Here is a 26,754-nt window from a genome sequence, read left to right as displayed (position 1 = left end):
GGAGAAGGGGTGCGCAACGGCACTCGGCTCGGCCAATAGAAGCGGGCGGCGGGCACATGCGCAGAACGTCGCTGCGGGCTGCGCTGCTGCGAGGTGAGTGCGGGCCGGGCCGGGGTTGCGCGGGGATGGAGGAGGCGGGGAGGGGAGGGGTGTTTAGCCGGGGGTTGGAGTGGGAAAGGATGGAGGAGCGGAGTGGGGGTCTGATCTGCTTAGGTAGGGTTAGAACTCACGGAGGAGGTGTCTCTGGCCGAGGGGAGCTGAAGGGGTTTGCCGTAGAGCCGCATCAGGAGGACAGATGAGGGTTGTAGTGGAGCTTGGCATGGAGTTGTTGGACATAAAGCGATTTTTGTCTTCTCTTAGGTCTGTATAAAAAGAAAGGGGTGTCATCTATTCGCTGACTCAAAGGAGGCCTTGGGTATGAGGGGACCTTTAAGATCATGTTGTACTAACCCCTGTCTGCTGTGTTGTTTTTGGGTCAGCAGGTGGCTATGTTACATTTAGGGTAAGGAGAGGGGAAGGCTATTTTTCATAGCGGGGAAAGGGGATGAGAAAGAGAGGGAAGTGTATTTTTGTGGGTGTGGAGAGGTTCAGCTGGGGGTAAGGAAGAGAATAGTGAGCCTTGGAGGTGGCAGTTGGGTAGGAGAAGGGAGCGAGCTGTGGGAGGAAGGGTGGGGAGAAAGAAGGGCTCACTGCTGAGGTAGGGTGGGGGACTGTGCAGTTTTGGGCTCCTTTCTACAAGAATGACACTGAGGCACAGGGGCACATTCAGAGAAGAGCAGCAAAGCTGTGAAAGGTCTGGAGTACGGGTCTTAAGGGGAGTGGCTGTGGGAACTGGGGTTATTCAGTCTGGAGAAGCGGAGGCTCAGGGGAGAGCTTATTGCTCTTTACAACTGTCTGAAAGGATGGAGCAAGATTGGGATTAGCCTCTTTTTCCCAACTAACAGTGATGGAGCTAGAAGTAATGGCTTTGAGTTGTGCCAGGGAAGGGTCAGGCTGGATATTTGGAGAAATTTCTTCTCAGAAGTTGTAATGCATTGGCACAGGCTGCCCAGAAGTTACTGTCTCAGAAGACATTCAAGAACCATGGAGATGTGGCATTGAGGGATTTGATTTAGTGGGTATCTTAGTGTTCTTTTCTAACCTTAATGATTCTATGAGCCTGTGGGGAAAAAGAAGCAGGACTTGAGAAGCAGCGTTCTGTGTTTTGAAATGGAGGGGTCAAGGCAGGGTCAAGATCAAAGGGGAAGGTGATGAGTGCTAATATGGGTGGTGTAGATGCTGTTGTGGGAAGTGAGGCAGCTTGTATTTAATTAGATGCAGGATGATTTGGTGGAATTTTGATCTTGAAGAGGGCTGCTTTATATCAGGCATACAATCTGATTTTGGGTGGTGCTGTGTGGAGCCAGGAGTTTGACTCAGTGTTCTTTAAAGGTCTGTTCCAACTTGGGTTATTCTATGGAGAAGCCTCTCAGCCTTGAGCCGTCCTTTAGTAGGGACCTGTTGGTCTTTCGGAGTGAGGGAAGACAAATCTCAAAGTACAGAGTTACTGTGAATCTTCACCTGTTGTATTTCTGGGTGGATCACCTCAGAGTGCATTGTGTCTTGTAGCATCGTTAGGGGAATGGTGAAGTTACAAACTTTGGTGGGGGGCTGCACATTAAACCTTTCGTTAAAAAGGACTCACTACTTGACAGGCCTTATAAATGTTCTTAAAATAAAGGTTGCTGGGCTGACAGAACTGTTAAAATTTGTCATTTGTGAGATGGTACGGTTTGGAAGTGAACCATCAAGGATAGAAGAGATCCATAAGATCACTATGAAAGAGGACCAAAAGCAAACATCAATGCATTAGAGACATGTGGAGAAGAGTTTTGCAGTTAATTAGCAAGATGAGAGGAACCTGTGACTGAGTTCTGGAGGCTCTGAGGTAGGCACATTGTGAAGGGATGATTTGCTTGTGAGTTGCCAGTGTCTTCTCAGGGCGTATGCAGCATCTCCTCACACCTGTGGCAATTAGTAATGCTTATATTTCATTAAATGATCTCACAGCACTTGGCAAGAGAAGGTGAGTCACCTTCTTTTTATAGAATCAGCTACCACTCGTATATTAGCTAAAGAACTTAGGCAATGTTGTGGTGACACTGTTGGAAATAATCCCCATCTCATTGCTGCTGATCCTAGTTCTTGCTGTGTGTGGTAGTGCACTCTGTGAAGGGCTGCTGTGTCAGAGATGGGGCAGAATGTGAGTAATGTGCTGATGGGAGAAACTGCCTGGGTTATCTGCTGGGTGGACAAAAGTGTAGGCAAACTTCTGTTTGTTCATAAAGCATGAAAGAATTCATTGTGAATTCATTTAATTGGCTCCTCCTCTTCCACTGCATAGGAATGGAGCTTTCTAAGGAGTGTAGCTCTTGTAAATACAAGCAAGAGTTGGTTTATGAGATGGCCAAACAAGAATTTCCTTAATATTGGTTCAAGGAGGGTGCAGTTATGAAAATACTAGGATGACAGTATTTCTAGCAGCTCAGAATGTTTTATAATTGCAGGTTAGTACCCATCAGAGATATATAAGATGCAATATACGAGTGTCAGAGGAATAGCATATATATAATGCTTTTTTTCCAGCTGACTTCAGATGGTTGTGCACGTCTTTGTTTTTATTTGATGCTGTTTAAATTTGTCATGTGTTATAATTAAACTCCATGAAGTCTTGTGTTAAATTAATAGCTCACTGTTGAATGCTTTTAAACAGCAGCAGTGTTGTGTACCATGATATCTGTTTTGCTTGCTGTTGAATAAAATAATCCTTGGTTTTCCTCATGTGAATTTTCATTTATCCTATGTTTAAATTTCATCTTATCTGAGGGGAGGGCTGGGGGGACACTAAGTTGTGCAGAGCCACTGCTACTTAAAGCATGATTATGTTGGGGAAAAATGTAATGAAACAGTAGATTTAATTAGCAAATAGGCTTTTGTGTGGAAATTCTGGCCTCAGGCACAGAAAGAAGCTGACTATCAGGCAAAGCCTCTGAGCTCTCAGGTGAGTCAAAAGTCATATGACCCAAGGCACACACACACACGTACGTATATACACCAGTCAAGTGACAGCTTTGTTTCTTCCTCTGGTCTAAGAGGACTTTTTTACTCTTAGATCCAGGGTTAAGCACACCTTCTTTGTTGGATACATGTAGCTTTATTTCATCTGCTCTCTCGGGCTTTGAAGAGGGAAAAAAAAAGAAAACATTTTACATACAGATGGACAGATTTGTGAACATAGCAGTTCCCAAAAAACTGTCTGAGGTTTCTGCAGCTACAGATAAAGGTAAGGAGCTTGAGAGATGATTTAGAAATGTACTTGAATGGCACAGCTGCAAGACTATGTGTGTTTTTACATTTGTACTAGTCATGAGCAGGCTTCAGAGAACGTGCTGTTTTAACTGGATGTTGGTGGTAGTTTGTAAGACTCAGCCTGTGAAAACAGGCTCTATGTGAGATTTTACACAAGTTTAAAGAGCTGCTTGCTTGTTAACTGTTTCTCCTTGCTGTGGGTATGCCTTTGTGAAGATGGCTGTTGCTGTTAGCAGAGACTAGGAGTTGTTTCCCAGTTGACACTGTTCCAATGTGCCTGTCCCAGCAGCAAGGGCTAAGAAACATCCTATTTGCTTCCTGCTTTCTCTTGTGATCCTCTGCAATGTACATCGTCTTTCAGTGCCTTGATTTCTTTATTTTTATTAATCCTTATAAAACAGCACCTGAGGGGAAGAGCTTGTTGTTGTATGCAACATGCTGGTAGTAGAAAAAGGCATAAGTAGCAGATTTCATGCTCTTGAAGTTGGAGAGGTGATGGTGAGGTCCTAAACGTGACAGGCTTGATGGGTAGGGAGGCTGCTGATGTGTTGTTAGTTTCAGTGAATTTCATTGAACTTTGCAATATGTTTAGAGTGTGAGAAGCTTGAGGATGAAATACGCAATGTTTATTTTGGTTTACTTTTTGTTGGCTATATATTACTGTTACCAGTACTTCTGAGAGAATCTGAATCCTGTTTAAGTGTATATGCTGTCTTACAAATGTGCTGAGTGGGTGGCAATTTCAAATCTTTGAATATGTGATATCAGTGAGGGAGAGGATATCTCTGAAAGTGTTTTACTGAATTGCAGAAACCAAAATCAGTGTCAAATCCAGGCAGTTAAAGCTCTGTTTGTAACTTGTAGTTCCTGTTTAACAAAGCTGTAATGTGATTTAGTTTCAGGTGTCAGTGATTTTTAATAGCAAAGTAACTTTTATTCTCTTGCACACATACTGATGTAGTTGTCAATTGCACTTACAGAAATTACAATATCAGTCTGGCAAGGGGTTTTGTAGAGCTCTAACTTTTCATTTATTGTGTCATCCAAGTAACTGAGTACCTTGTGATAATGCTATACACCAGTCTGTAAATTATGCTACAATACATTCAAGACTTTGAGAAGAGTAAGAATGAATAAGCAAGTAATTAAATCACCATTACATAATGGTTGTTCATAAGGAATTAAGTCATGGAACATAACTGGTCTTCAATACAATGAAAACTAGCGCTGTGGAGATGTTGCAAGAAACAATCTGACTCTTTGGGTGCAAGAAATATCTTTGGGAATTTAGGAAGAGGTGCACATGCAGATGTGTTTCATTTAATTTACTGTTCCAAACTTGAGATTGTTCTGCTTTAGCCAGGTCAGGCCTTAAAGCACATGACAGCTCTGTCTTTGCTTGGATTTGAGATACTAGCGAGCAAGTCTTATGGGATAAACTATGCATCATCAAGTAGCATCACAGGCTTCCATGAAAACGTGGGCTGTCAGAGGTGTAATGAAATTGCCATTGCCCTGGTGTTGTCAGTTTGCTCTGAGCTGAGCAATCTGTTCCCTTGGCTCTTTTAAGCCTCTGCCTGTTCTGCTGCTTGCTCTGTTATCATACCTATTGAATTGCTCCACGTGCCAGGCCAGAAGCACCTCTTCTCATACCTCTATGGCATCTTTTTTATCTGAGTGTATTTATAATTTGATCTGGGAATATGTCAACTGAGCATTGATTGCTCAGAGTAGGAGCAGAAGGACCTGTTATTTCATGTCACTGTCATGGGTTTGTGTTGATGGCCTCATGTTGATGCTTTCTGGATTTTCTTTATGTCTCATATGGTGATGAGGTGGGGAATCACAGAATCACAGAATAGCCAGGGTTGGAAGAGGGACCTCAAAGATCATGAATTTCCAACCCCCCCTGCCACATGCAGGGCCACCAACCTCCCCATTTAATACTAGGCCAGGCTGCCCAGGGCCCCATCCAATCTGGCCTTGAACACCTCCAGGGGAATTGAAGACTTGCATGGCTTTCTAGGAAAAAGGGGTATGTGAAAGACTCAAAGTTGGTGAAAACTTTGTGTGTTCCTGTTACTGGTAGGTTCTTCCCCATGCAGAATGATGAATGTAGGTGCATGAATGCAGAGTAATCTAATTAGAAAGCACCTGCCCTTAGAGTAATATCCAGTGTGTTAATGCAGTGCTTATTTGAAGTTGATGCTGTGATAAATCACATGCTGAAATGTAATGAGAACATTCTGAGAAGGGGAGGCAGTGCTGTTATGGAGCAGATGATATTACTGGCAGCTCTGTTCAGAAAGGGTGAGGTGTTGTTTTGTTTTTTAGAGGGAAATAGTTAGGAATGGTTTCCAAATTTTGTAAACTATCTGCAGCAGTTTCCAAATCTGTGTTGTGTAAGTACTCAGAAGGATATAGTGAACATACTGGAAACCAGCTGTGGATAGGATTCATTATTTGAGTCTTTGGAACGTTAGGTTTCATACGTTGTTAAGAATTCTCGCCTAATTTTTTTTTCCACTTTCATTCTAGTTTCTTTTTCTGGCTTTGAAGGTGTTGCTGCTGTGGAAGAGGATCTGAACAGCGAGCTGATGAACGAAGACATTCGTATCCATAGCTGGCCTTGTTCTTACTACTTGGACACCAACAAGCAATGGGTCTCTGGCAGACTCTTACTGACCCCTGTTGCGATCAAATTTACAGCTGACAAGACTGGGGAGGTTTTGGTCGACTTCCATCTTTCTAGTATCAGTGAGATCAAGAAGGAATCATCGAATTTAATTTTCAGCTCTCTTACCATCTTGGAGAAGAACACCAAACACTGGTTCAGTTCTTTGCAGCCCAGCAGAAATGCGGTGTTCAACATCCTGGAGCACTTCTGGAGGGAGCGGTTGCTGTCAAGTGAAGGTGCAGGAGCAGAAGCAGCAGCCTTGCAGACAACAAAAGGAAAGGAACTGACCGGGTTGTTGACTGGGTCGCAGAAACGGCTGGAGGATACAGCAAAAGTGCTGCATTACCAGGGCGAGCAGTTTGATAACATCATGAGAGGACTCAACAAGATCGAAGGGGATATGGATGTGGCAGACAGGTATGGTACTGTAGCATCTTCTGAGCTAAGTAGTGGTTGGGGGATTGTATGCCATAAAAGAGAGCTGCAGAAGTCTTTAGGAAACCAAAGTGTTGATTTGCAGTAAAAGTTTAAGCCTGTGGTGATCTCTCGTTGATGTAGTTCTTACTGAGATGTTGAGCAACATCTTGATGTTGCTTCTGTATTTCTGTCTTTCCTCCTGTCTGTCTAACATTTCTTCTCCCTGGATAAATTATTTCCATATGTGTTCTTTGTCTTTCAGATGACTTTTCAAGCCCTTCTGGGTTTCATTTATGATCGGCAGAAACGTTAATCTTTGAGAGATCTCAAACAAGTCTTGTTTTGAGAAAATTGAAAGCTAGTTACAGGAAAGATACAAATTAATACCCCTGCTGAATGGCACGCTCTGTAATTAATGATTTTTATCAGGTGTCCTAGAATATAGATAAGTGTGAAATGTTAGAAGTTTATTTTCTTTCCTAAGTCATGGAGTAGCCTACGTTGCTGTTACGCAGTGAACACAACCGAGGTTTGGCTTTTCTGTTGGTTTGTTTTGCTTTTTCTCCAAAGGAAATGATGCATATGGCAGGAGGTCTTCCTTCTTGGAAATAGTTTCCTAGAGTTATCAGGTGACAGCCCCAAAATAATCTTTGGTTTAGCTAGACTGCATTCTTTTTTTTGTGAATAGAAGTCAACTCTTGAAGCTGCTTTTGTACGCAAAGTGTAGTTGAGGGCTTTGTATTTGCTGTTAGGGGCAGCAGTGAGAACTGTGTGGTGGAAATGCTGTCAGGGAAATGGCTGTAGATGGAATATTTGTGGTAATCTCAGGCACTGGGTGACTAATTGTTTTTGAAAACAGTCTTAAGCATTGAATTTAGGCAACAGAATGGAGCTGTGGAGAACACTGGAGATGCTGTGTGTCTTTGGCTGTAGCAGAACTCATGAATAGTGAGTGGTTGGTGTCACTGTGTTTCAGCTTCATTATTTAATGATTACCATTTCAAGTGAATTACTCTATGCTATTTTGTGTGTAAGCTGGACTCAACAGCAGTCTAAAACAGACAAGATTAGTAGTACTGTCATGTTTGAAGATCTGTAGTTGTGAATGTCTTTGTGGAAGCTCTGACACCTGCATAAAGAAACAAACCCACTAGAAGTTCAGACTGGTTGTTCTTGGAAGAAGCATTTGTTTTTAGAAAGATATGTCTCAAGGAAAGTGTTGATTTCACATTGATTTTGGTGATACTCCTCGTGCTCTTTCATGAAAAGCCAAGGCAACGGAAAGCTTCAGCAATAGATTTTAAAGTTTTGTAGCAATAAACAAAGGGTAGGAAAATAAACAGCTGCTCATTGTTTTTGGAAGAGGGTTTTGTTTTGGGTTAAGATGTGCTGGGAGGTATTGCTTGTCCTGGTGAATCTGAAGAGCTAAAGGCTTTGATTTTAAAAATGGAAAAATAAAGGAAGACATTGGCCAAATGTTAGGTGATGCTTATTTTATCTGAACTGTGTGGGTTTGAACCAATTTCATTGCAGACTAACACTAAGTTGGGAGTCATAAGCCAGTCTGCTTTCCCTTTCACATGCTTTTTAGGGAATTCTAACACTTGTTTTAGAATACATTGTACATGTAGCTGGATTCAATGAATCCATTCCCCCTCCCACTCCTGACCCAGGGCCTTCTGGTAAACAGATGACATCTTTCTTCATCTTCCTAAACAGTGTAGAAAATGGGTATGTTCAAAGCTCACTTGATTGTTGCATGTTGGCTAATTCAGACTATTAACATAATTAAACATGCAGATGTATCTTATGTCTCTGACTCTTGCAAACTTTAGAAACTTGCTGAGAAATAACTATGTGGATGAGATAATTCGGGGCCATTGTACACATGTAAAAGATTTTGTGCAGGCAGGTATAAGGGAGCAGATTTCAGTGTGTGTTAGTTAAAGTTTTTAATAGCAACACCAGTATGGTGGGGTTGTCTTTGATAAAACAAGCCAGGCTCTTCTTTCTGTTTTCATATGTTTAAAACTTTGATTAACTTTGTATCTGTATGTGTGGGCTTTTTGTGTTTTTGGATTATTAATTCTGTTCTTGTGTGTGCCTGGGTATATACAGCTGCTTTCAGTGGAACTGTGTGCAGATAAGCAGAACAGAGTCTGACGTGCTAGCAGATGTTCACCAACCAAAAATAAACTGGTTCCTTATAAATATATTGCTGTGAGAGGACAAGGTACTCTGGTTGCAAATTTTCAGTTGTGTATAAAGACTGGTACTGGTTTGTTGATACAGGGGGGTGACTCCTCCATGGAAGGCCAGAGAAGTTGGCTGGAGCCTTTGTCAGGGCTGCACAACGGAGAAATCTTGACTGTAAATCAGACATTGCACAGCCAGGAAGTTGGTCCCTTGGGAAAGGAGGGAGGGGAGAGCGAGGGGATAAAGGGATGAAAATTAAGGCTAAAACCTATCAAGAGTAAGTTACCACAGTGTAAATAGAGGTTTAGATTTGTCACGCTGCAGCTGTTATCAGTAAGTAAGCACACGTGCTCTTTTCTCACCATGAATGTGATGAGGGAAACTTATACTGCAGTAGGAATTTAATGACTTCTCATAGGTTTGGACACAGGCGTAAGCTGTCATTGTCCTGGAATACCTCGTTGTAACTCTTTCATTAACCAAGAGGCCAGAAAATGCACTGTGCTCTGTAGGAGTGAGATCAGGTCAGTTTCTGTTTAATTACGACACCTAAGTCGGTGCATGGCTTTTAATTCAGGAGATGCTTTGAGCTAGCAGTGCTTAGAGGGCTTTTTCAGTCTTTCTCCATGCTGAACTTAAGTTGAACCTCATAGTTTCAGAATTCAGCCCTAAATCTGCGACACTGTGCCATTTCAAATTGTGTTAGTGCAGAACTTTGTTACATCTCTTCCGATGTGTCTTTTTTTTCCCCCTTAAGGAGTGTCACAGCATTTTCAGAGGGCAGCAGAGAGCTCCCAGACCCATTGCTCATCTTGCATGCTGTCAACATAAATATATGATGTCCATGCACTAGCTGGGAGTATACTGTTAAAGCAATTCGTTCTGCCTCTGTCTGTGTGGTTTACTCCCAGGGTGCTTTCTTTTCTGCTTTTTCTTGCAGATGGATTTCTTTAAGTAGGTCTGTTTAGGAGCTGGTGCATAACTTTGGCAAAATATACTTATATTTTGTTCCAATAAGGCTTGTGTCTCGAGGGTTTGTAACAGTAAATAGTCTTTTTTAGTAAGGATAGTGTTTTGTTAAATTACAGTTTGGCTTCATTAGGAGCATCTACTGTAGTACCTGCCTGGTCATTGGCAGGGTTGTTAGAGCAGTGGAATGGAACAAAATCAAATCAAAATCCTGTTTTTCATTCATTTTCATTCCCCACCCTCCCCCCACCCCTTGTTTTTTTCCCCTGTGGAAAGGATGCCTAATAGGCATAGACCTGATGAGATCTGTGATATTCATCTTCTTTGGGACAGTACCACATGAAAGGATAATGGGCCAAGCTGACAGAAAATGTAACAGAGGGATCATATCCAGCATTCACAAATTCTTCCCTCTGGATGTACATAGAATGCACATAATGCCTTTCTTGTCTGCATTTGTTGAGCCAGTGCTCAGAACTTTGTACTCGCTTGTTTGAGCTGGCAGTGGGAATTTGGGACCGGGGGCAAAGCGAAAAGTGGCATCAGCCTGTGGGATGGAGGTAGAAGGGAGTAGTAAAAAGCAGCAGCAATGATGCCCAAGAGTGGAAATATTGAGCTTAAAGGCAGTGTTAGCTAAAGAACAAATGGTTGTAAATTGGCCTGAATAAACCCAGTGGGAAGCTGGATTTCTCACTTCTGAATGGTAAGACTCTGGGATCGCTTTCCAACGTGTTGGCAAATAAGGGAAAGCTGTTGTTGAAAAAGGATGGATTGTGGTAAGATGTGAATAGGATTGAGAAGCAAAATAGCAGAGGGCTGGAATCAATATGAAGAGTTGTTCATAGATGAAGTAATTTGCTTTCAGCTGGTGGGTAGCACAGCCTTCCTACTGGCTTTTTCCTTCTAACACTCTCTTCTCTTTGCTAGGCTGTTGACGGAACTCGAATCTCCTTCTTGGTGGCCATTTAGCAGCAAGCTCTGGAAAGCACCCTTGGAAACGAAGCCAAAGGAAACTGCCACAGTTTCCGATTTGAAGAACCAGGAAGGAATCATAATTAGAATTCCAGTTATTATCACCCACAGAACAGACTCAAATGTGAAGCCAGGAAAACTCACGCTCTTTGCTTCTGGCCTGGAAATCAGTGACTGCAATTCTCAGGTCATTCACCGGTTTGAATCGAAGGATGTGGATGATATCAAAGTTCACACGCCGTATGAAATCAGTGTCCGTCAGAGGTTTATTGGAAAGCCTGACACCTCTTACCGGCTCTTGTCAGCAAAGATGCCAGAAGCAATCTCTGTCTTAGAGATGCAGTTTAGCAAGAAGATACAGTTTTTAGAAGATGCCCTCGGATTTGTTGGTGCCAGGAAGTCTCCTCAGGTAGATTTTGGCACTTCCATTTGGCAAGCAGGTATGTGACAGACAAAACAATCTATCCATAATTGCTATTGCCAGTATGCACTGTTTCTAAATGGCTTTCAAACTCTAAATGGGATATGCAAGTCCTCTTTACCCCCAACCCAGTGGTGAGGCCATGCTAGTAACAAAACATAACTAACTACTAGTTGACTTCAGGCCCTTTTACCAAGAGAGCAAGGGTGAGGCTGGAGCTAACAGAAGTGCTGGGGACGTTTGAATACGGTTGGATTTACTTTCTCCCAAATGCAGTAGCAAAATGTGACTCCAGATGCTGAAGCTGCGGTGTCTCTTGAGGGCCTGACAACTAGAATATGCCAAGCTGTCTTTAACACTGTAGTCTCAGCTGGTGTTTTCACCAACTTCACAGCGGTTTGTGAAAGGATTAGCTTGATTTGAGTTTCAACTACTGGGCTGTGTTTTAACTTTGGTATCATTCTTTTTTCCAGTGGTCACCAATTCAGTATTGTGCTACTCTGGGGAAGGGTTGTTAGAAACCCATTCTCCTCTTTGGAGTGTGTGCTTCTGAGTCCTCTGCTGTTACTATTTTTCCTTTGGCAGTTTGCAACTGGAAGCAATATTTAATATAAAAGGTTTACAACAAACTCCCAGTCCAGTGAGTTTTCAAATAACTTAAAAGCCAGCATTTCTATTTCATAATAAGTGAAAATAAACGTGTTTATTTAAGAAGTTCCATTGTTTGGATTTAGGAGATTTTAGGTTTCAGATCAGGTGAAGGCATAGTTAAAATCACTGTAAAACAAACAAACAAAAAAACAACCAGGAGGGGCTTCAACTCCTTCACAACAGTAAGAATGAAAACCTTAAGCTATTGCTACTTTTAAAATCTTGGGAGGGTTGTGTTTTTGTTCATATCTTGTTATCCAAACCAAAATTCATTTGTAAAGCTGATGAATTTTTGTCTGCTCTGTCAACATGTCCAAATCCTTTTTTTCTCCTAATTGTTAGTGACCAAAGAGCAAATCAGTGGATGGATTTATTATCAGTAAATTAAGAAAAGTAGAAAAGTGCTAGAATAAAACAATAGGTAAAACTAATTCTAAGCACAAAGCTATAACTGGATTTCAGCAGGGAGGATCATGTTCTCTTGTTGACGAGTCATCGAGGGCCATAGCTTGGAAAAGCTTGTTAATTTTTAGGGAAGTCAGTCTCTGGGCATCTGGCACTGAAGTGTCGGCACAACAACTTAGAGGAAAAACAACCTGCTGGTTTCTTAAGCACCGAGTTATTCCAGCAAATTGGTGTTCAGTTCCTGATGGTCTTAAGCCTGGTTACATAAAATAATTGGTTGTACAGCCCTACTGTGCTTAATTTCCCCACTGCTCTGCTCTGTTTGCATCTGAGTCAGTGAGTCAAGGATATTGCTCTCCTACCCCCACCTGCATTCTGGCTGTTTAATTTGGAAATGCCAGCAAAGAAAACGGGAGGTTATGGAAATCCTGACTGCTGCAGCTCCACCAAAACCCTTGTTTGTTCCTTCCCTGGAGACGGCTTGCTGCCTGCCCGCTGTCACTAGATGGCAGTCACGGATTGTGCTTTACCCAATGCTTATTTTCCATGGCCCTTCACATGCTGCAAGTACGGGTGACGATGGTTATTATTGATCTGATTCGCTGCTAAAAGCAGGGGGGGAGTATTCTGTGTTACACACGTCTGCCTTTGAGTCCGCATAAACTGTGCGTGTGATTTCAGGTATAGCAAACATTGATTCAGAGGTGTGCAGGAGAAGCAGAGGTGCAGCAAAGTGGCTGGTAGTGTTCTCTGCTGCAGGCAGTGCAGCTAAGGGATGTGAACATTTCCACAGCTGTCATCATCTTCTCTAGGTCCTGTCTGCTTTTACAAGTCCTGCATTAAAGCTGTGCATGTTGCACATTTGTATAAGTAACTGCAACAAAACTGTTTTTCTTATGAGTTTTGGCTTGATTTCAAGTAAGCACTTCACAGATTCCTATTCTTATACACACTAGATTACTGAAACAACTTTTAGCTACTTTGTACCTCTTTCCTGACTCTGTGTGTGTTTGTTTTTGGACAAAGCTGCAAAGAGTGTTTAAATGCTGGAGGGAGCACAGAAAGGATTGTTTTGGAACAGAGGCTCTTCTGTGATAGATTAATTCCAGTACTTTCCTCACCAGTAATGGCTGATCACAGTTCCCCTAGACTAAAAGGCACAAGAAATCTTGCAGTGTGCTTGTCTAGGGCAGTGCTGTCTTAATCCAATAGCTGGAGACTGGCATTTACAGCTTTAGATCCCTTTCAAAGCTGCTGCCTTTTCCCTGCTTAGCCACAGTGACTGTGTTTTCATTCTTAGGAGTTTACAGCACTTTGCTAGTTACTCTCGTGGAGGCAGCAGTCCTGCAAGCCAACTGGATGTAACAGAGCTAAACAAAATTGCTTTACTGCTTTTTAAATATTTCTGCCTCTTTACTCATTCTCTCCTTCCTTTGTTTGTTTGTTTGTTACTAGAAATTGCTGAGAATTGTCAGATCTCCTTCCCCTGTTCCATTCTTTCTACGTGCTTTTGTCATGTTCCCCTCCTATTCTTGTCCTATGAGCTTAATGGGAGTTGATGAAATAATTAGCACGTAGGGACACTCAGCTGATAAGAACCATGCCGAATCTTGTCTGGCTGTTTGCTGCCATAGGAAGGTCTGTCATTCCCTTACCACTTTCCCTTTTGAGGGAGTCCATGACAATAATATACCATAAGCAGTGTTTTTTCAGTGCCTGGTTCCTATCCCTTCCAAGTACCAAGAGCATTTGCACAGGGTAACATAAGTACAATGAATGATTTGCTTGTCTTAAACCTTGATGGTGTCTGAGTCCAGTGAGTTTCAGACTGATAAGTGAGTATGTCCAAGGATTAGGAGCTTGCAGTAATTACTTGAGAGGGATTTAAGGTTTGGTACTTTTGATTTAGATTTTGTCTCTGTTTTCATGGAGAAGTAACACTACCCCAGGGCAGTTAGGTGGATGCTGTCAGCCAGCCAGCTGGGCACCAGCTTGGGCCTGGCAGGGAGCTCTAACTTGTGACATGCTTTCTGGCCTGATGTCCTGAAGATTTGCTGTCGTTGTCCTGCACAGGTCAGGCTGTTTGCTTGCAGGTGGCAGTGGTAGCACTAGCTTCCTTCCTTCTCAGTGCCTCTTTAAGTGGGAGCACTTTGGAGATGTTTGGAGTGCTTCTAGGAGCCAAGATGTGCGTCTTGGGTGTTTAGAACCCATCTGCATCAAAAATAACAACCTTTCCTTGCAGCACGTCCCTGCTACCCCACTGGGCAGTATCAGATAGTGCAATAAGAGCTGATGCTTTAAATAAAGGACAGGTGGCATGTTACACCAGGGACTGCATTCATGCTGCCTAGCTGGGGGTGGCTGTTAGCGTCAGTGTTGCCCTTCTGCTTCAGGGGTTCACTGGCTTCACTCTTTGGCTCTGTCTGTAGTCCATCACTTTTAAATTCTTTAATTAAAAAGATTAAAAAGAAGCAACGGGTGCAGGTTCTTAGTTTATCTGATTGGAATTGCATTGCTGCTGCTTGCTGTCTGTTAATGTGCATGCTCACAGCCCAAAATGAACTCATTCTTCAGGTGCAGCCTTTAAGAATGGTCTTTCAGCAGTGTGTTTACTTTCAGTTTGGCCATTGTACAAAATACAGCTTGAATCCTTCCTTGGAGAACTTGGCTCAAAAAGCAAGGATGGGTCTGGTGTATCTGAATGAGCTTGTCCTCTTGCAGACTGCTACAGAGCAGAGTTCAGCCTGTTTGGTTATGCACTAGCATTCCCTGTCACTACAGGAGATGGCAGTCTTTGACCATGGGAATTTCTCTTTCAGCCACAGGACTCTTGGGAGGAGTGGTGCAGCCCAGCTCTCCAGTGGGAGGCAGAGAAAGAACGGACAGTGACCAGGTTCAACTGCAGAAGCATGAGAAGATCTCTCAGGAGGAGGCAAAAGAGCTTAAACAGGTATAAGTCAAGATAACTGACTTGGTTTGCTCCCTCTTTATCCTTAGCAACGTGCATTTTTCTCCCTTCATCAGAAACGTAGTCGCAGAATCATAGGGATTGGAAAAGGACCTCTGGAAGTCATCTAGTCCAACCCTCCTGCTAAAGCAGATTCCATGGAATCAAGTAGTAGTCAGTGTCTTAACAAAATATTAACATCCCTAAACTTTAAAAAAAAAAAAAAAAGTCCATCAAGTCTGTGATTAAAATACAGTGACAACTTTCTATTTGTTCTTACCTATTTTGGACAAACTGGAGATGATTGGCAAAGTATATCAAAGAGAGGGTTAATAGCACAAGGAAAATCTTTAAATTTAACCTGCTTTATCTGAAGATTAAGAAGATCAGCAGATCGTTTTTAGCTTCTTTTGTGTTTTTTCCCTTTGCTATTTTACTCCTTTTGGTGAGAAGTAGTTCTGTCAAGAAGTGCTCTGCTCAGTTTTGTGAATGTTTCCAAAATAGATGAGTGTCGTGAGCACACAGCAATGAATTAAGCAACTTAAAAATGAAAACGTCTTGCAATATATTCATAGATAATCATGAAAAGTAACCAAAAGATAATTGGGTAGGTGAGAGTTTAACCTTTGCAGAAATCTTCTGTGTGGGATGGTGGACTAGAAGCCATGTTAAATGGCCAGTATTATTTAAAACAAAATCCTTTGATGATTAACTGAAGCCAGAGAGACAATTCTGGTATTTATTTATACTGCACCAAGCTGAGAATTTTTAAACCAGTTAATGATTTGGGGTAAACTTGTGGGTAGGGGTGGGTGGGGAGGGGATCTGAATGCCAAATTGACAGCCTATGAATTGGCCTGATTTTTTTTTTCCCCAGTAATTGCTGAGCACCTGTTCCTTGAGAATCAGGCCTTTTTAATCATCGTTCCACTCATTAATAGTTTTAAAATACATTCAGTAATGCCTATTAAACTCCTGTTCATTTTTCCTGCTAGAAAATGCCTCATAAATGTAGCCTTTTAGACCCAAACTTGCTTAATTAACCAAAATAATCAAGATCTTTTGACTGAAATATCTAATTTGGGCTTTTTCAGAATCAGAATGAACGAGTCACGTTCTGATTGCTCTCTCTTTTCCTCATCTCTTCAAGAGCTCGTTTCTGTGATCTGTCACTTGATCAAAAAAATAAGCATTTTCTGATGCTGCGTTGACCTTTCGGAGGGTTTTGAGAGACTATTACTCAATCAGAGTTGTACAAATATCAGCAATCCATTAATCATTTGTACATGGACTTTGTGCAGCTATTAGGTATTCAGAAGGGCTAGTTGTTCCTCTCTTAAATGTCAGCTTTTCAGCGCTGTAATTCTAATTTGCAGCCAGACCCCCCAAAACTGAATATTATTATAGTAAGGATTATTGGTCATGTAATGCTTTTGAAGGCACACATTTTGCTGTATCTTGTAAGGAAAAAAAGACTCTAGGAATGGCTTCCCCAGAGCCAGTTCTTGGCAGCTGAACAGCAAACAACCTTGGTCAGTGCTTGATGTTATCAAAGCAGTTGGCTGTGAATAGAGAAGCAGATATATATGTATGACGGGGGAGTTCAGCATCTTCCTGCAAGCTGTGTGAACTGGGGATGAAGCCTCCTATCTAGTACAGACTGGTGTTCCTCTCTAGCTGTTCCCAGGAATTCTCCAGTTCACTGCTTTTTTTTTTCCCCTCAGTGCTCTGGAGCTTAAAACAGAATCAAGTAACTTTGTGGTGAACTTTATAGAGGAAGGAGGTGTAAAAACAAAGAAGGAAAGTGTGATCAGAAATGAGCAAAAGTAGACTTCAGAGGTGTGGTAGAGGTTGAGGATCAATGGCAGCATAATGGTAAGTGCTGCACAGAGCCTTCTAGGTACTGAGCCCCTGCTGTTAGGGAGGGGAAGGTCTTGTAACTGCTTCCAAGAGGGACTTTTAAGTCCATAAGTCATTTCAGCCTGCAGCAAGAACTTGTCTTACATTGTTACAGCTGCTTTCAGGGAGTATCTTTGCACCACTTCAGCTCCTGCTTTGTCTATCAACAGCAAAGCATTTAGAGATCAAGTAGTGGAAACAGTTACAGAAGCAATGCATTAGTGTGCATTGAAGTCTATGACATTTGCCACATAGTGTTTCATAGGTGCATTAAGTGTGTTGGAGGTCCATTTGTTTAACCATAGTGATGTTTTTTTTTTTCTAAGCAGTTTCCTTTATTGGAGATTTTTTAGTTGTCTGTAATGTAAGCATTTTTTTTTAATATTTAAAAAAAAAAAAACACAAAACAGGGCCAACACCCGAGAACCAAAACAAACTCACAGAGCCCAGAACAGCTCTATGTTCACCTAATTACTTATTATGTGATTAATAAGTAGAACTTGCTGAATTGGAGAAGGGAGATTTGCAATGAGCAGATTGCATGTTCCTTCTCCTCTCCTTCAAAAAAAAAAAAAAAAAAAAGGAAAAAATAGTTGCCATGATATGAATAACAGTCATTTTGCAGAAGGAATTGTTGAATGATGCTAAATTCCTCCCATTAGAGCTGGAAGCGCTGGATGGTCTGCGGTTGTGACTGGGTGCCTGAGTGAAAAAAGAGACCTCACCGGGACACTTGTGTTGAAAACACAGTTTTTAACATAATACAGAGTGGTGATGTGAGCTATGTTCCTTAGCTGTGCTATAGAGAATGGAGAAAGAAGCCTGCACAGTTCCTGTGGTCTCTGGCTGAGCCTCTGCCTACCGCCTTGCTGTGGCTGACATAATGGCAATGGGTGTGGGAGGGGATGCAATAATATTAGCTTAAGAGGAGGGGGAGTAGTTCTGTTCTGTAGATCTGGATTTGTTTTGCCAAGCCAGTGTTTTCTAATTTCCTAAACTCTTCCTGCCAAAGAACTGTTGTCTTGATATTTAGTGTCTGCACATTGTGTATGCCATGAGGACAGATACTATTAAAGAAGTTAATTCCACAACATCTGGAAAAACATCACATCCAGTGCATATCGTTAGCATTTACTTCCTAGATTATTCTGTTTCAATCTTTTGCTCCATTCAGAGACTCTTGTGTGTTTAGTTACCCTTCTATCATGCCATCATCTCAGGAAATCACAACTGTTAGGTCAGAGAAAAAGCGTTTTGTTGAGAAGCTGTTCACTCCAATTGCTAAATTCCAAATTTGCTCATAGGATGGCCTTGTTCCATGGCCAAGAGCAAGCAACAGGCAGCTGATCTAAGCAGCCACGTGTCATGATCGTGCTCTGGATTTTGTTTATGAAAGCACGATCTGGAGAAAGAGCTGAGCTCCTTGCAACTGTTACTGTGTATTTGCTTGTGTGTAACTTAAATGTTTCATGGTACCAAAATAAAAGGTGATAGAGAATCCAGTGAAACTGGCTTTGTCACAACTGCTTGAATAGATACATATATGTATTTTTTTCTTGTCTAGGTGAGACCAGGGCCACCCTCAGTGCTTTGTACATGGGGGCACTGGGCAGCCTGGTCTAGTATGAAATGGGGAGTTTGGTGGCCTTGCCTGTGGCAGGAGGGTTGGAGATTGATGATCCTTGAAGTCCCTTCCAACCCTGGCCATTCTGTGATTCTCTACTCCCAAGTAGCAGAGAAAGCAGATAAAATCAGATTTCTATATCAGTCCAGGAAGAAATAATGGGGAAATCAGGCACAGGTAATAAGGTAATAAGTCGTGGCCTTTTAATGCTGTTCTAATAGCCACTGACAGCAATGTAAATCCATATTTTTTTGTTGTGGAAGTTACTCTTGTTACATGAGGCTTTGACAGATCTCTTTTAGTGGATTATACTGCAGTGGTATAGCAAGCTGTTGTTCCTTCCTGCCTCCCAGCTCCCCTCCAGGTGCAGTAAGAGAGGATGTCCACAGGCCCCTTATTTATTTCAGTGCACATCACTCACTTCACTGGATCTGAGCTTATAATGATGCTTCAGATTAGACTGTCTTAAGTGCTGTCCCAATTTTAGCTTTCTTCCATTACGTTCAGCACAGAGATGAAGCATCATGCCAAAACATTACAAGTTGTGATCATCAAAACCTCTTTTTACACCACAGTTCAGAATACTGTGACAGTTGCTTCCTAACAGGTGAATTTGGACTGGGAGCCTGCCTCCAAGAGCCATTTCTGGTTTTCTGTACTCTGCTTTCGCATTCAGCCCTTATCTGACCTGCACAGGGAAAGTGAAATGGATTAATTGAGGATTTCAGAGAGTTCATACTCAGTTGGCAATACTTTCTGCACTCGGATGCTTTTTGTACCTTATTTTCATGGATGCTCAGTGTATTGAGGTGCTAAATCATATTTCACAAGCCTTAGATAACTGTGTTATGGTGACATCTGGGGACCTAAACTGAGTTCAGGTCTCTGTGGTAACACCTTTGGCATACAGTCTTTGTGTGGTTAATGCTTTGAGTTTTAGACATCAGGTGATGTGACAAGGTGGTAATAGGATTAAGTACTGAGGAAGATCCTGGGGGCTTGGAGTCCTCTGCTGTCATTCCAGCTTTGTCTGCATGGAAATTGTTTGCAGCCTAGCTGATCAGCCCCTTGTTCAGCAAAAAGGGAGGAATGGACAGTAGTTGAACTCCTTGAGCAGATAAGTTAAATCACAGTCTCAGTTGTATTGCCCAGGTTCCCACAAGTTTAATGAGAATTCAGGGTTGCATAGCTCAGGTGGGCACCTGTTCATAAATCAAGGCATGAGTCTGCTGTGGTTGAACACTTGACACAGGGTGTGTTTCTGTTTTTTAACTTTATTAACAGCCTGTTAAGACAAGCAGTGCATATGCAGATCTTTCAATGACTTAGCATGCTGCATTGAGTTTTTGGGACATACTTGCATTGCTGTTTTTTGCGTGACAATTTTGCACGTGGGAACACTCAATAACTCATCTGAAGTGCACAGAAAAAGTGTGGCAGAGCCAGAGAACGAGTCAGACTTTCCAGATTGTTATATGGAGACACAAATTGGGAGGCTGTCTCATTGTAAGATTTACCAGTGCCTGATGAAATATGCCTTTAAAATGCGTCTTTGGTGGGATCATACTTGCCCATCCACTTTGTGTAACAGATTGTGGTTGGTTCATGGTCCAAAATATGTAAAAATATACAGAAGGCACTGCTGCTGTGAGCAGCTGACAGAACTGAAGCAGTGATAGCTAGATGTCTTGCCATCATTTCACTTTGCAAAACTAGTGATCAGTTTTGGCCAGACATCAGATTCCAGTGGCTTTTACCATTGGGCTGTGTGGGAAATGCGTCTTAATACTTTCAGATCCCTTTGCATGGAGTAGCAGTGCTCATCTTGAATGGTCAAAGCTGTGCTGGACTAAAGGGTTAAGAGATTTATTACCAGACTGTTTAAGGCAAAGAGAATGAGCAGATGAAAGTGAGCTGCTTGCCTTTTATTTTTTCGTGCAAGTATAACCACGCAGTCATCGCCTGCTGTGTTTCAAAGCAGAGCATAATTGGCAGGTGGACTGAGCAGACTGTAGCTGACTGAATTTCCATTTTACTGCTTTCGTATCTTAAAAGCTTTTCTGTTCTCAACAATTGTGTCTTTTTCTGTATTTTAAATGTTGAGTGTGCTCTAATGAATGCGAAGCCTATCAAAAGTAATCGGGTTTAGAACTAAAAATAAAAATGTTTTTCGTGGTGAACCTGGGCCTTTTTTTTTTTTTTTGGCAGAGCTGTGACTTATAAATAAATTGTATGCTTCTTGGAGAGGTGGGAAGGGGAGTGTGTCCCTACTCCCTTCCTGCATCCTTTTGTGCCAGCACCCAGCTTTGTGTAGGTGTCATGGAGGAAGCACTGATCTTCTGCACTCTCCTCAGCAGATCTCACAAACTAGGATGGGTGAGGACATAAATCATGAAAGCTGAGCTTACCATGCTGCAGTGTGCAAGGACATGTTGAAAGAGAGGAGAGACCTCACTCCTAAATTACCTCCAGGATTGGAAGATTTGTTGATGTGGAGTCTGAAACCTGGTAGGCGCTTTGTTAGATGAATGTGGAGGCTGGCCCTGCTCTAAGCCAGGAGAAGTGGACCAGAAGGCCTTTAGAGATCTCATCCATTCTTAATTATACTGTGACATGAATGCAAGACTGCAGTCAGTGTTGCTTGGAAGGATTTATTCTGTGTGGCACTGTCCACTTTATGCATAAGGATCAGAAATTCAAAGCAGGGACTGAGGTGGAAACACATTCTAACTTCACAAATCCAGGTAGTTAATTCCTTAGGAGGGGCAAGACTGCATCCCAGCCTCATTTCCTGGATCACACACAGGGTAGGGTTGATCATGTCATTTTTCTTTTTGATGCATATCCTACACACATCTACTATCTCCAGTCTGGGGAATTCAGCCTTGCTTTACTCTTACAGGGTAGGAACCTGAAGTGTTTCGTTTGGGATTGAAGCAGAGTTTTCTTCACTTGTAGTTTTGGTTAGGACAGAGAAAGGTAGATTAGGCTTGATCCATTATTTGCTTTGTATTTTTGCTTTGGCAGCCAAATTGCAAAGCCAGTTATTCACACAGCTGTATTTCTAGCTGCTTGTGATTTATGGAAAGAGCTGAGAGATATTTTATGAGATAAATCCCGCTATTGTGGCTGACATCCAGCTTTAGTCAAAGAATTCTGACTGCATAAAATTCCCCTGCCATTCCAGTTAGATATAATATTCTTCGCTGCTTTTCTCAAGCCAGTAACTTGCCTAGCTTCAAACAGGGGGATTGCTATGGAATTCAGCCCCATCTGTGGACATAGGGGCTGCTGACATTTCATAGCACTTTTCTGAGGGCTGATGCTTAATCTAAAAAAAAATAAAAAATAAAATCTGTTCTGTGGTTCTATGGAAAACAAGAACTGAGTTTGCCAGTTATGAAATCAATAAAATAATATTTAAATTGCTGTATGGAGTATAATTCCTTCTCTTATTTTACCAAAAGCCGCAGATGTATTGTGGACTACACAGCCTATAGTTTTGGTAGCTTCAGTGATGTTATGTGGCTGCTTATGTACCACTACAATTGATGATGTGGAGTGTTAGAGCTGATAGTTTTTTTCCTTGGGAATTATTATTCAATTGCCCATATTAATCAGGCAGTGTGGAGCTGCCTGTGAATGCCTAAGGAGGCAGATCATGTAGACCAGCAGTGATAGCAGAGACAGCCCCTTTATAATCTGAAGGATTTGAGAGGTTGCATTTCCAATTGATCTAACGTGGCATAGGTCTGCTTTTCAAATCTCCCTTACAGAGTCAAGGGAAGGCAGCTGGATCTTGCCCATCAGGCAGGTGCTTCAAGTTCATACCACCAGGTTTATTAAGGGAGTAGCCAGAAGTGAGAATAAAAGGTGGTGCTGTAACTCATGCCTTAAGAGTGCTGCTGAAAGGAGCCTGTGTTACAGAGCAAGAAATGAAGATCATAAAATCATTGAGGCTGGAATAGACTTCTAAGGTCACCAAATCCAGCTTCAGCCCATCACCACCATGCCTTCTAAACCACCTTGCTCAGTGCCACATCTACACATTTCTTGATCACCTCCAGAGATGGTGACATTGCTGCTTTCCTGAGCAGCCTCTTTCAATGCATTGCTGCTCTTTGTAACTCTGCTATTGGAATCAGTTGTGTGAACCAATGACAGCTGAAGTTTAACAGGTCTAATAGGTCAGCATTGGGCAACAATCTGTAACAATACAGATGTCTTCTCCCCTCAAGAATGCATCACTTTAGAGGCTTCAGCCCTTTATGGACTAGTATCAGCTTTTTCAAACAGCAAAGTTTCTTAGCCATTATGGAGTAACTCAGGGTGTTTGCTCACACTCCCACATAACAACTGGTAAATTGCTAAGTGTATCATAAATTGGCTGGTTGGTTGTATGTTTAGAGCCTGGAAGAGAGATGTTGGAGGTACAACAGTTGTTCCTCATTTTCTCATCTGTTTATACATCCCAGGGTCCAGAGGGAATTAGGTGATATGATTGCCAAGCCACACTCTGTCATATTGGAAAAGTCACGGTCATCAGGCAAAGTTGCTGGTGTCTGGATAAAGGGAAGCATTGCTCCCATTTTAAAATGGGAAGGAAGGAAGGTCCTATTAACTGCAGACCAGTCAGCCTTACCTCTGTGCCTGGGAAGATTGTGGAACAGATCCTCCTGAAAGTCATGTGAAGGCACACGTGAGACAGGGAGGTGATTTGAGACAGCATAGCTCCACCAAGGGCAGACTGTGCATGACCAGTCTGGCAGTCTTCTACGATGGAGGGACTACATCAGTAGAGAAGGGAAAATTGTCCAGAGCACTTCAGGGCATGACTACAAATTATGTGGTCATTCACAGCAAAGAAATGAGTGACTGCCTTGTTTCTGTTACACTGTCAAAGAACCACGTGGTTTTTTGCTCACTTTTCTTCCAATAGATACTGAAGAAGTTGAAGAGCCTCGCCTTGGAGACAGAAGCAGAACTGGAGAGGCAGGACGAAGCTCTGGATTCCATCACTACCTCCGTCGACCGTGCGACGCTGAATATCGACAAGCAGAACCGCAGAATAAAGAAGCTGACGTAGCACCCACAGGAGCCAGTGGGGACAGCATCACGAGGAAGAGGGGATCAGGGAATTGTGTTTTTAAAGACTGTTTCTGTGTAGACACTTTGTGTGGGAGCTGCTTGCGATGTTGTCTGGAGCGCGGCACGGTTGATGTCAAGTTTCTGAGAGTTCTGAACGCGTCTCCAGACTTGGACGATGATGGTTGGCTGTTTCAGGATGGAAAAAGGCCAAATGTTTTAATCACGGTGAAACAATGAGAGTGGATCCTTGACTACAGAAAATCTGTAAATACAAAGGGATGTGATTTCATCTGAAAGAACTTTTATGCTGCTTTTTACGTTGTTGCTTCTGAAAGGTTTGTTGTTGTTGTTGTTTTTTTACTGCAACAAAGGAGGGAGAAATGAACTGCATGACTACTTTAGATGATTACAACCTATTAATTCTCTATTCCTTGCAAATAGTTAATAGCTGAACTGAGGGCCAGATGTCAGACCGCAAGTCATTGAGGCTTTTTTGTGTGTGTGTGAGTTAATGCTGAGGTGAGCAAATGGTGGTGATAAAACCTTGTGTTCACTGAACGAGTAGTTTTAATAAATTTCAAACGTGTTTTTAATGTGCTCAGAAATTTTATAAGAATAATTAAGGATTAGTGGCCACAGCAGTTGTGCCATGTCCAGGGAAATCAAGGGAAGAATTTTAGTTAATATGCGTGCATTGGTGCAGACATTGACTTTCTGAAGTATTTCTTTCCCATTGGATGAATATTTTGCTTACTTACAAGCAGTAAGTGTCAAAGTTAGATATATGCTGCTTCTTTCCAAAGAGGGATTGCTGATCTTGATGAACACCTACACCTTTTGCTTTATTTTTCACCTTTGTACCTCAGAATTAATGAAGGAATTGATTCTGGAGTAGAGGAAGGTTTTTTTTCATGGATGGATTTATTCAGAGCATCTCCTGCAGTTCACTGTGTGTATTGCTCTCTTGCACACAGTGGTTTTATATTTTTGGTAAAGGTCTGATGGATTCAGTGTCAGAGGGATTCAGAACATCATGAACATAGCATTCACTTAGTGTGGTGCCTGCTTACTTTGTTGGACTTGGGCTGCCACATCTGATGGAGGCTAGTGGAAGGCATCGTGCACCTTTGCATCTCTACCTTCAGTTTCCAGGAATCTCCCATGCACTTTTCTCTGACTCTGAAAACTTCATGTGTTCTGGGGAGCATCGTCTGCTTTTTGTGCATCTGCTCCACGTTCATAGGTTGAGAGGCCAATGGCTGGAACCACAGGCACCTGCATATCGTTTTGCTGTTGTGCATCTGTCTGCCTTCTGATTATTATTTATTTGCACTAACTGGTGATGAAACATTTCATGACTTCTTTTACTTCTGCATTTCTAGAATAAAAGGGAATCTTGCCAATTGTTGTCTAGTAGATTTTGTTTACAGTCAGCTCCACTGAGTCTACAGGACAGAGGAGATGTTTTCCTAACTTACTGGATACTGTATTGGAGGGATTCTAGGTAAAGCCTTTGACAGAGTATTTGAAAGGCAGGATTGCTTTTCACCTCCCATTTCATTGAATCCTGCTGTTGGCAAGCTATTTTCATTCAAAAGAGCTGTTGTAATCTCTTCTTTTTCTCCCCCGAGTGTTTTTGTATTAAAAATATCTTCTTGTATTGCTCTCAAATACAACCTGCAATATTTTTAAGTAGTGAAGCTTTGAACTGTTTATTCTACTGATAGCTGATGTGAAAATTTCCTGTTTCAGAGTAATTCAGCCTACTTTATAAAGAAATACACAGTAGATCACGTAGAGTATGTTGTTTTCAAGACCTTACTCTACCTTGTTTTGTATTGCTTCATATTAGCTTATTAGTATTGGAGGAAGTCGTGCTTCTGCACTGCAAGTCCTTCATTTACAGTCAAAGTTGTTACTGGCATGCACTTTACCTATTTGCTGAATATGGTGATTATATATACATACACCGTGTCGTGTGAAATGAAATATTGTCTGGGATTCTCTTTCTTGTTTGTTTCTGATACCTAAATCACTGTTGTTTTACTGTGAAGGTATGTTTACATAACTATGTTACGAATTTAAAAACACACTTTGCACAAAATGTATGTTAACTGACCCTGGTGCTGACTGGGAATGGATCTGTACACTGAATTAGTTTAGATCAAGACTGCCAAAAGCAAATGCCAATTACACCACATTTAGCTTAGCATTCTTTGTGCCATATTTTTACTGATGTAATTTTTATCATGAGCTGTTGCATCTGATACCCTGTCTGTGATTTGTGTTAGTCTGTGTCCATGCTAAAACAAAATGGTATTATGATTTGTAAGCAGTGATCCATTCTAGAAACGTACATGTACCTCCTAGCTGAGTTTCAAATGCCTGGAGGAGTTTCACTCTGTAATTTATTAAATATATTGGACTGGTATCTTCTGTCTTGTATTTATTCGACTAAGAAGTTATGATGGAAAATGCTCCATCCTCTCCCTTTTCCTCCTATGGAACAGAACCTAAAACTTCTCATAGGGCTGTGTTTTAAGATGGACAAAATATTAGCTGATGGAATGTTATCAACATGATTATAGAATCATAGGATGATTAAGGCTGGAAGACCACTGAGATCACCAAGTCCAAACCCAACCCACTGCTGCTGTGCCCTCTGATCCGTGTCCACAAGTGCCACCTCTCCAGGTTCTGGAACACCTCCAGGGATGATGATTCCCATCACAGTGATCACCCACCATCAGCTGGACAAAGAGTTGGATGAACAGGATGAACAAGGTATGTGGTACTTGGTATTGTCCTAGAGGCTGGTGTAGAGCAGCTGCTCCAGCTTTTAGACAATGGACTGGGGGCTGCTTGGATGGTTCATGCTTAAAACAGCCTCATGGTAAACAAGTATAGAGACTTCACTCTGGTCAAATCTTAATTTATGATAATTTGGTCTCTGTTACAGCCAGAAGTGCTTAGAAACCCCTGAGTATCCTGCCTGAGACCCAAGTGATGTTTTCCAAACAATGTCAGTGGGAGAAGACGCAGCAGGTATCACACTAAACAGTACTGTTGTCCTTAAATCCTCATTGACACAACTGTTATCTACAGTTAAGTGGACTTTTAAGGTAAATCAGGCCTTTTAC

General features: G+C 41.9%; 1 protein-coding gene across 4 annotated transcripts; it reads left to right on the top strand.

The window, feature by feature from the left end:
- Positions 1-23: 23 nt before the first annotated feature.
- Positions 24-26,045, top strand: SNAP47 (synaptosome associated protein 47). 4 transcript variants are annotated; one of them, XM_048950515.1, is made up of 5 exons: positions 24-93; positions 5,887-6,442; positions 10,535-11,019; positions 14,876-15,006; positions 23,466-26,045. In XM_048950515.1, the coding sequence occupies exons 1-5, from the start codon at positions 57-59 to the stop codon at positions 23,610-23,612; spliced, it is 1,356 nt and encodes a 451-aa protein (XP_048806472.1). In that variant the 5' UTR covers positions 24-56; the 3' UTR covers positions 23,613-26,045. The 4 variants fall into 4 exon arrangements, with proteins under 4 accessions (XP_048806472.1, XP_048806473.1, XP_048806471.1 ...); XM_048950516.1 differs by having other exon boundaries at positions 29-93; positions 5,908-6,442; XM_048950514.1 differs by lacking the exon at positions 24-93 and adding an exon at positions 3,302-3,322.
- The last annotated feature ends 709 nt before the right edge of the window (positions 26,046-26,754 follow it).

The sequence above is a fragment of the Lagopus muta genome, chromosome 7 (assembly GCF_023343835.1).
Source record: "Lagopus muta isolate bLagMut1 chromosome 7, bLagMut1 primary, whole genome shotgun sequence".
Classification (NCBI taxonomy): Eukaryota; Metazoa; Chordata; class Aves; order Galliformes; family Phasianidae; genus Lagopus; species Lagopus muta.
This window is presented reverse-complemented; position numbering and strand designations above follow the sequence as displayed.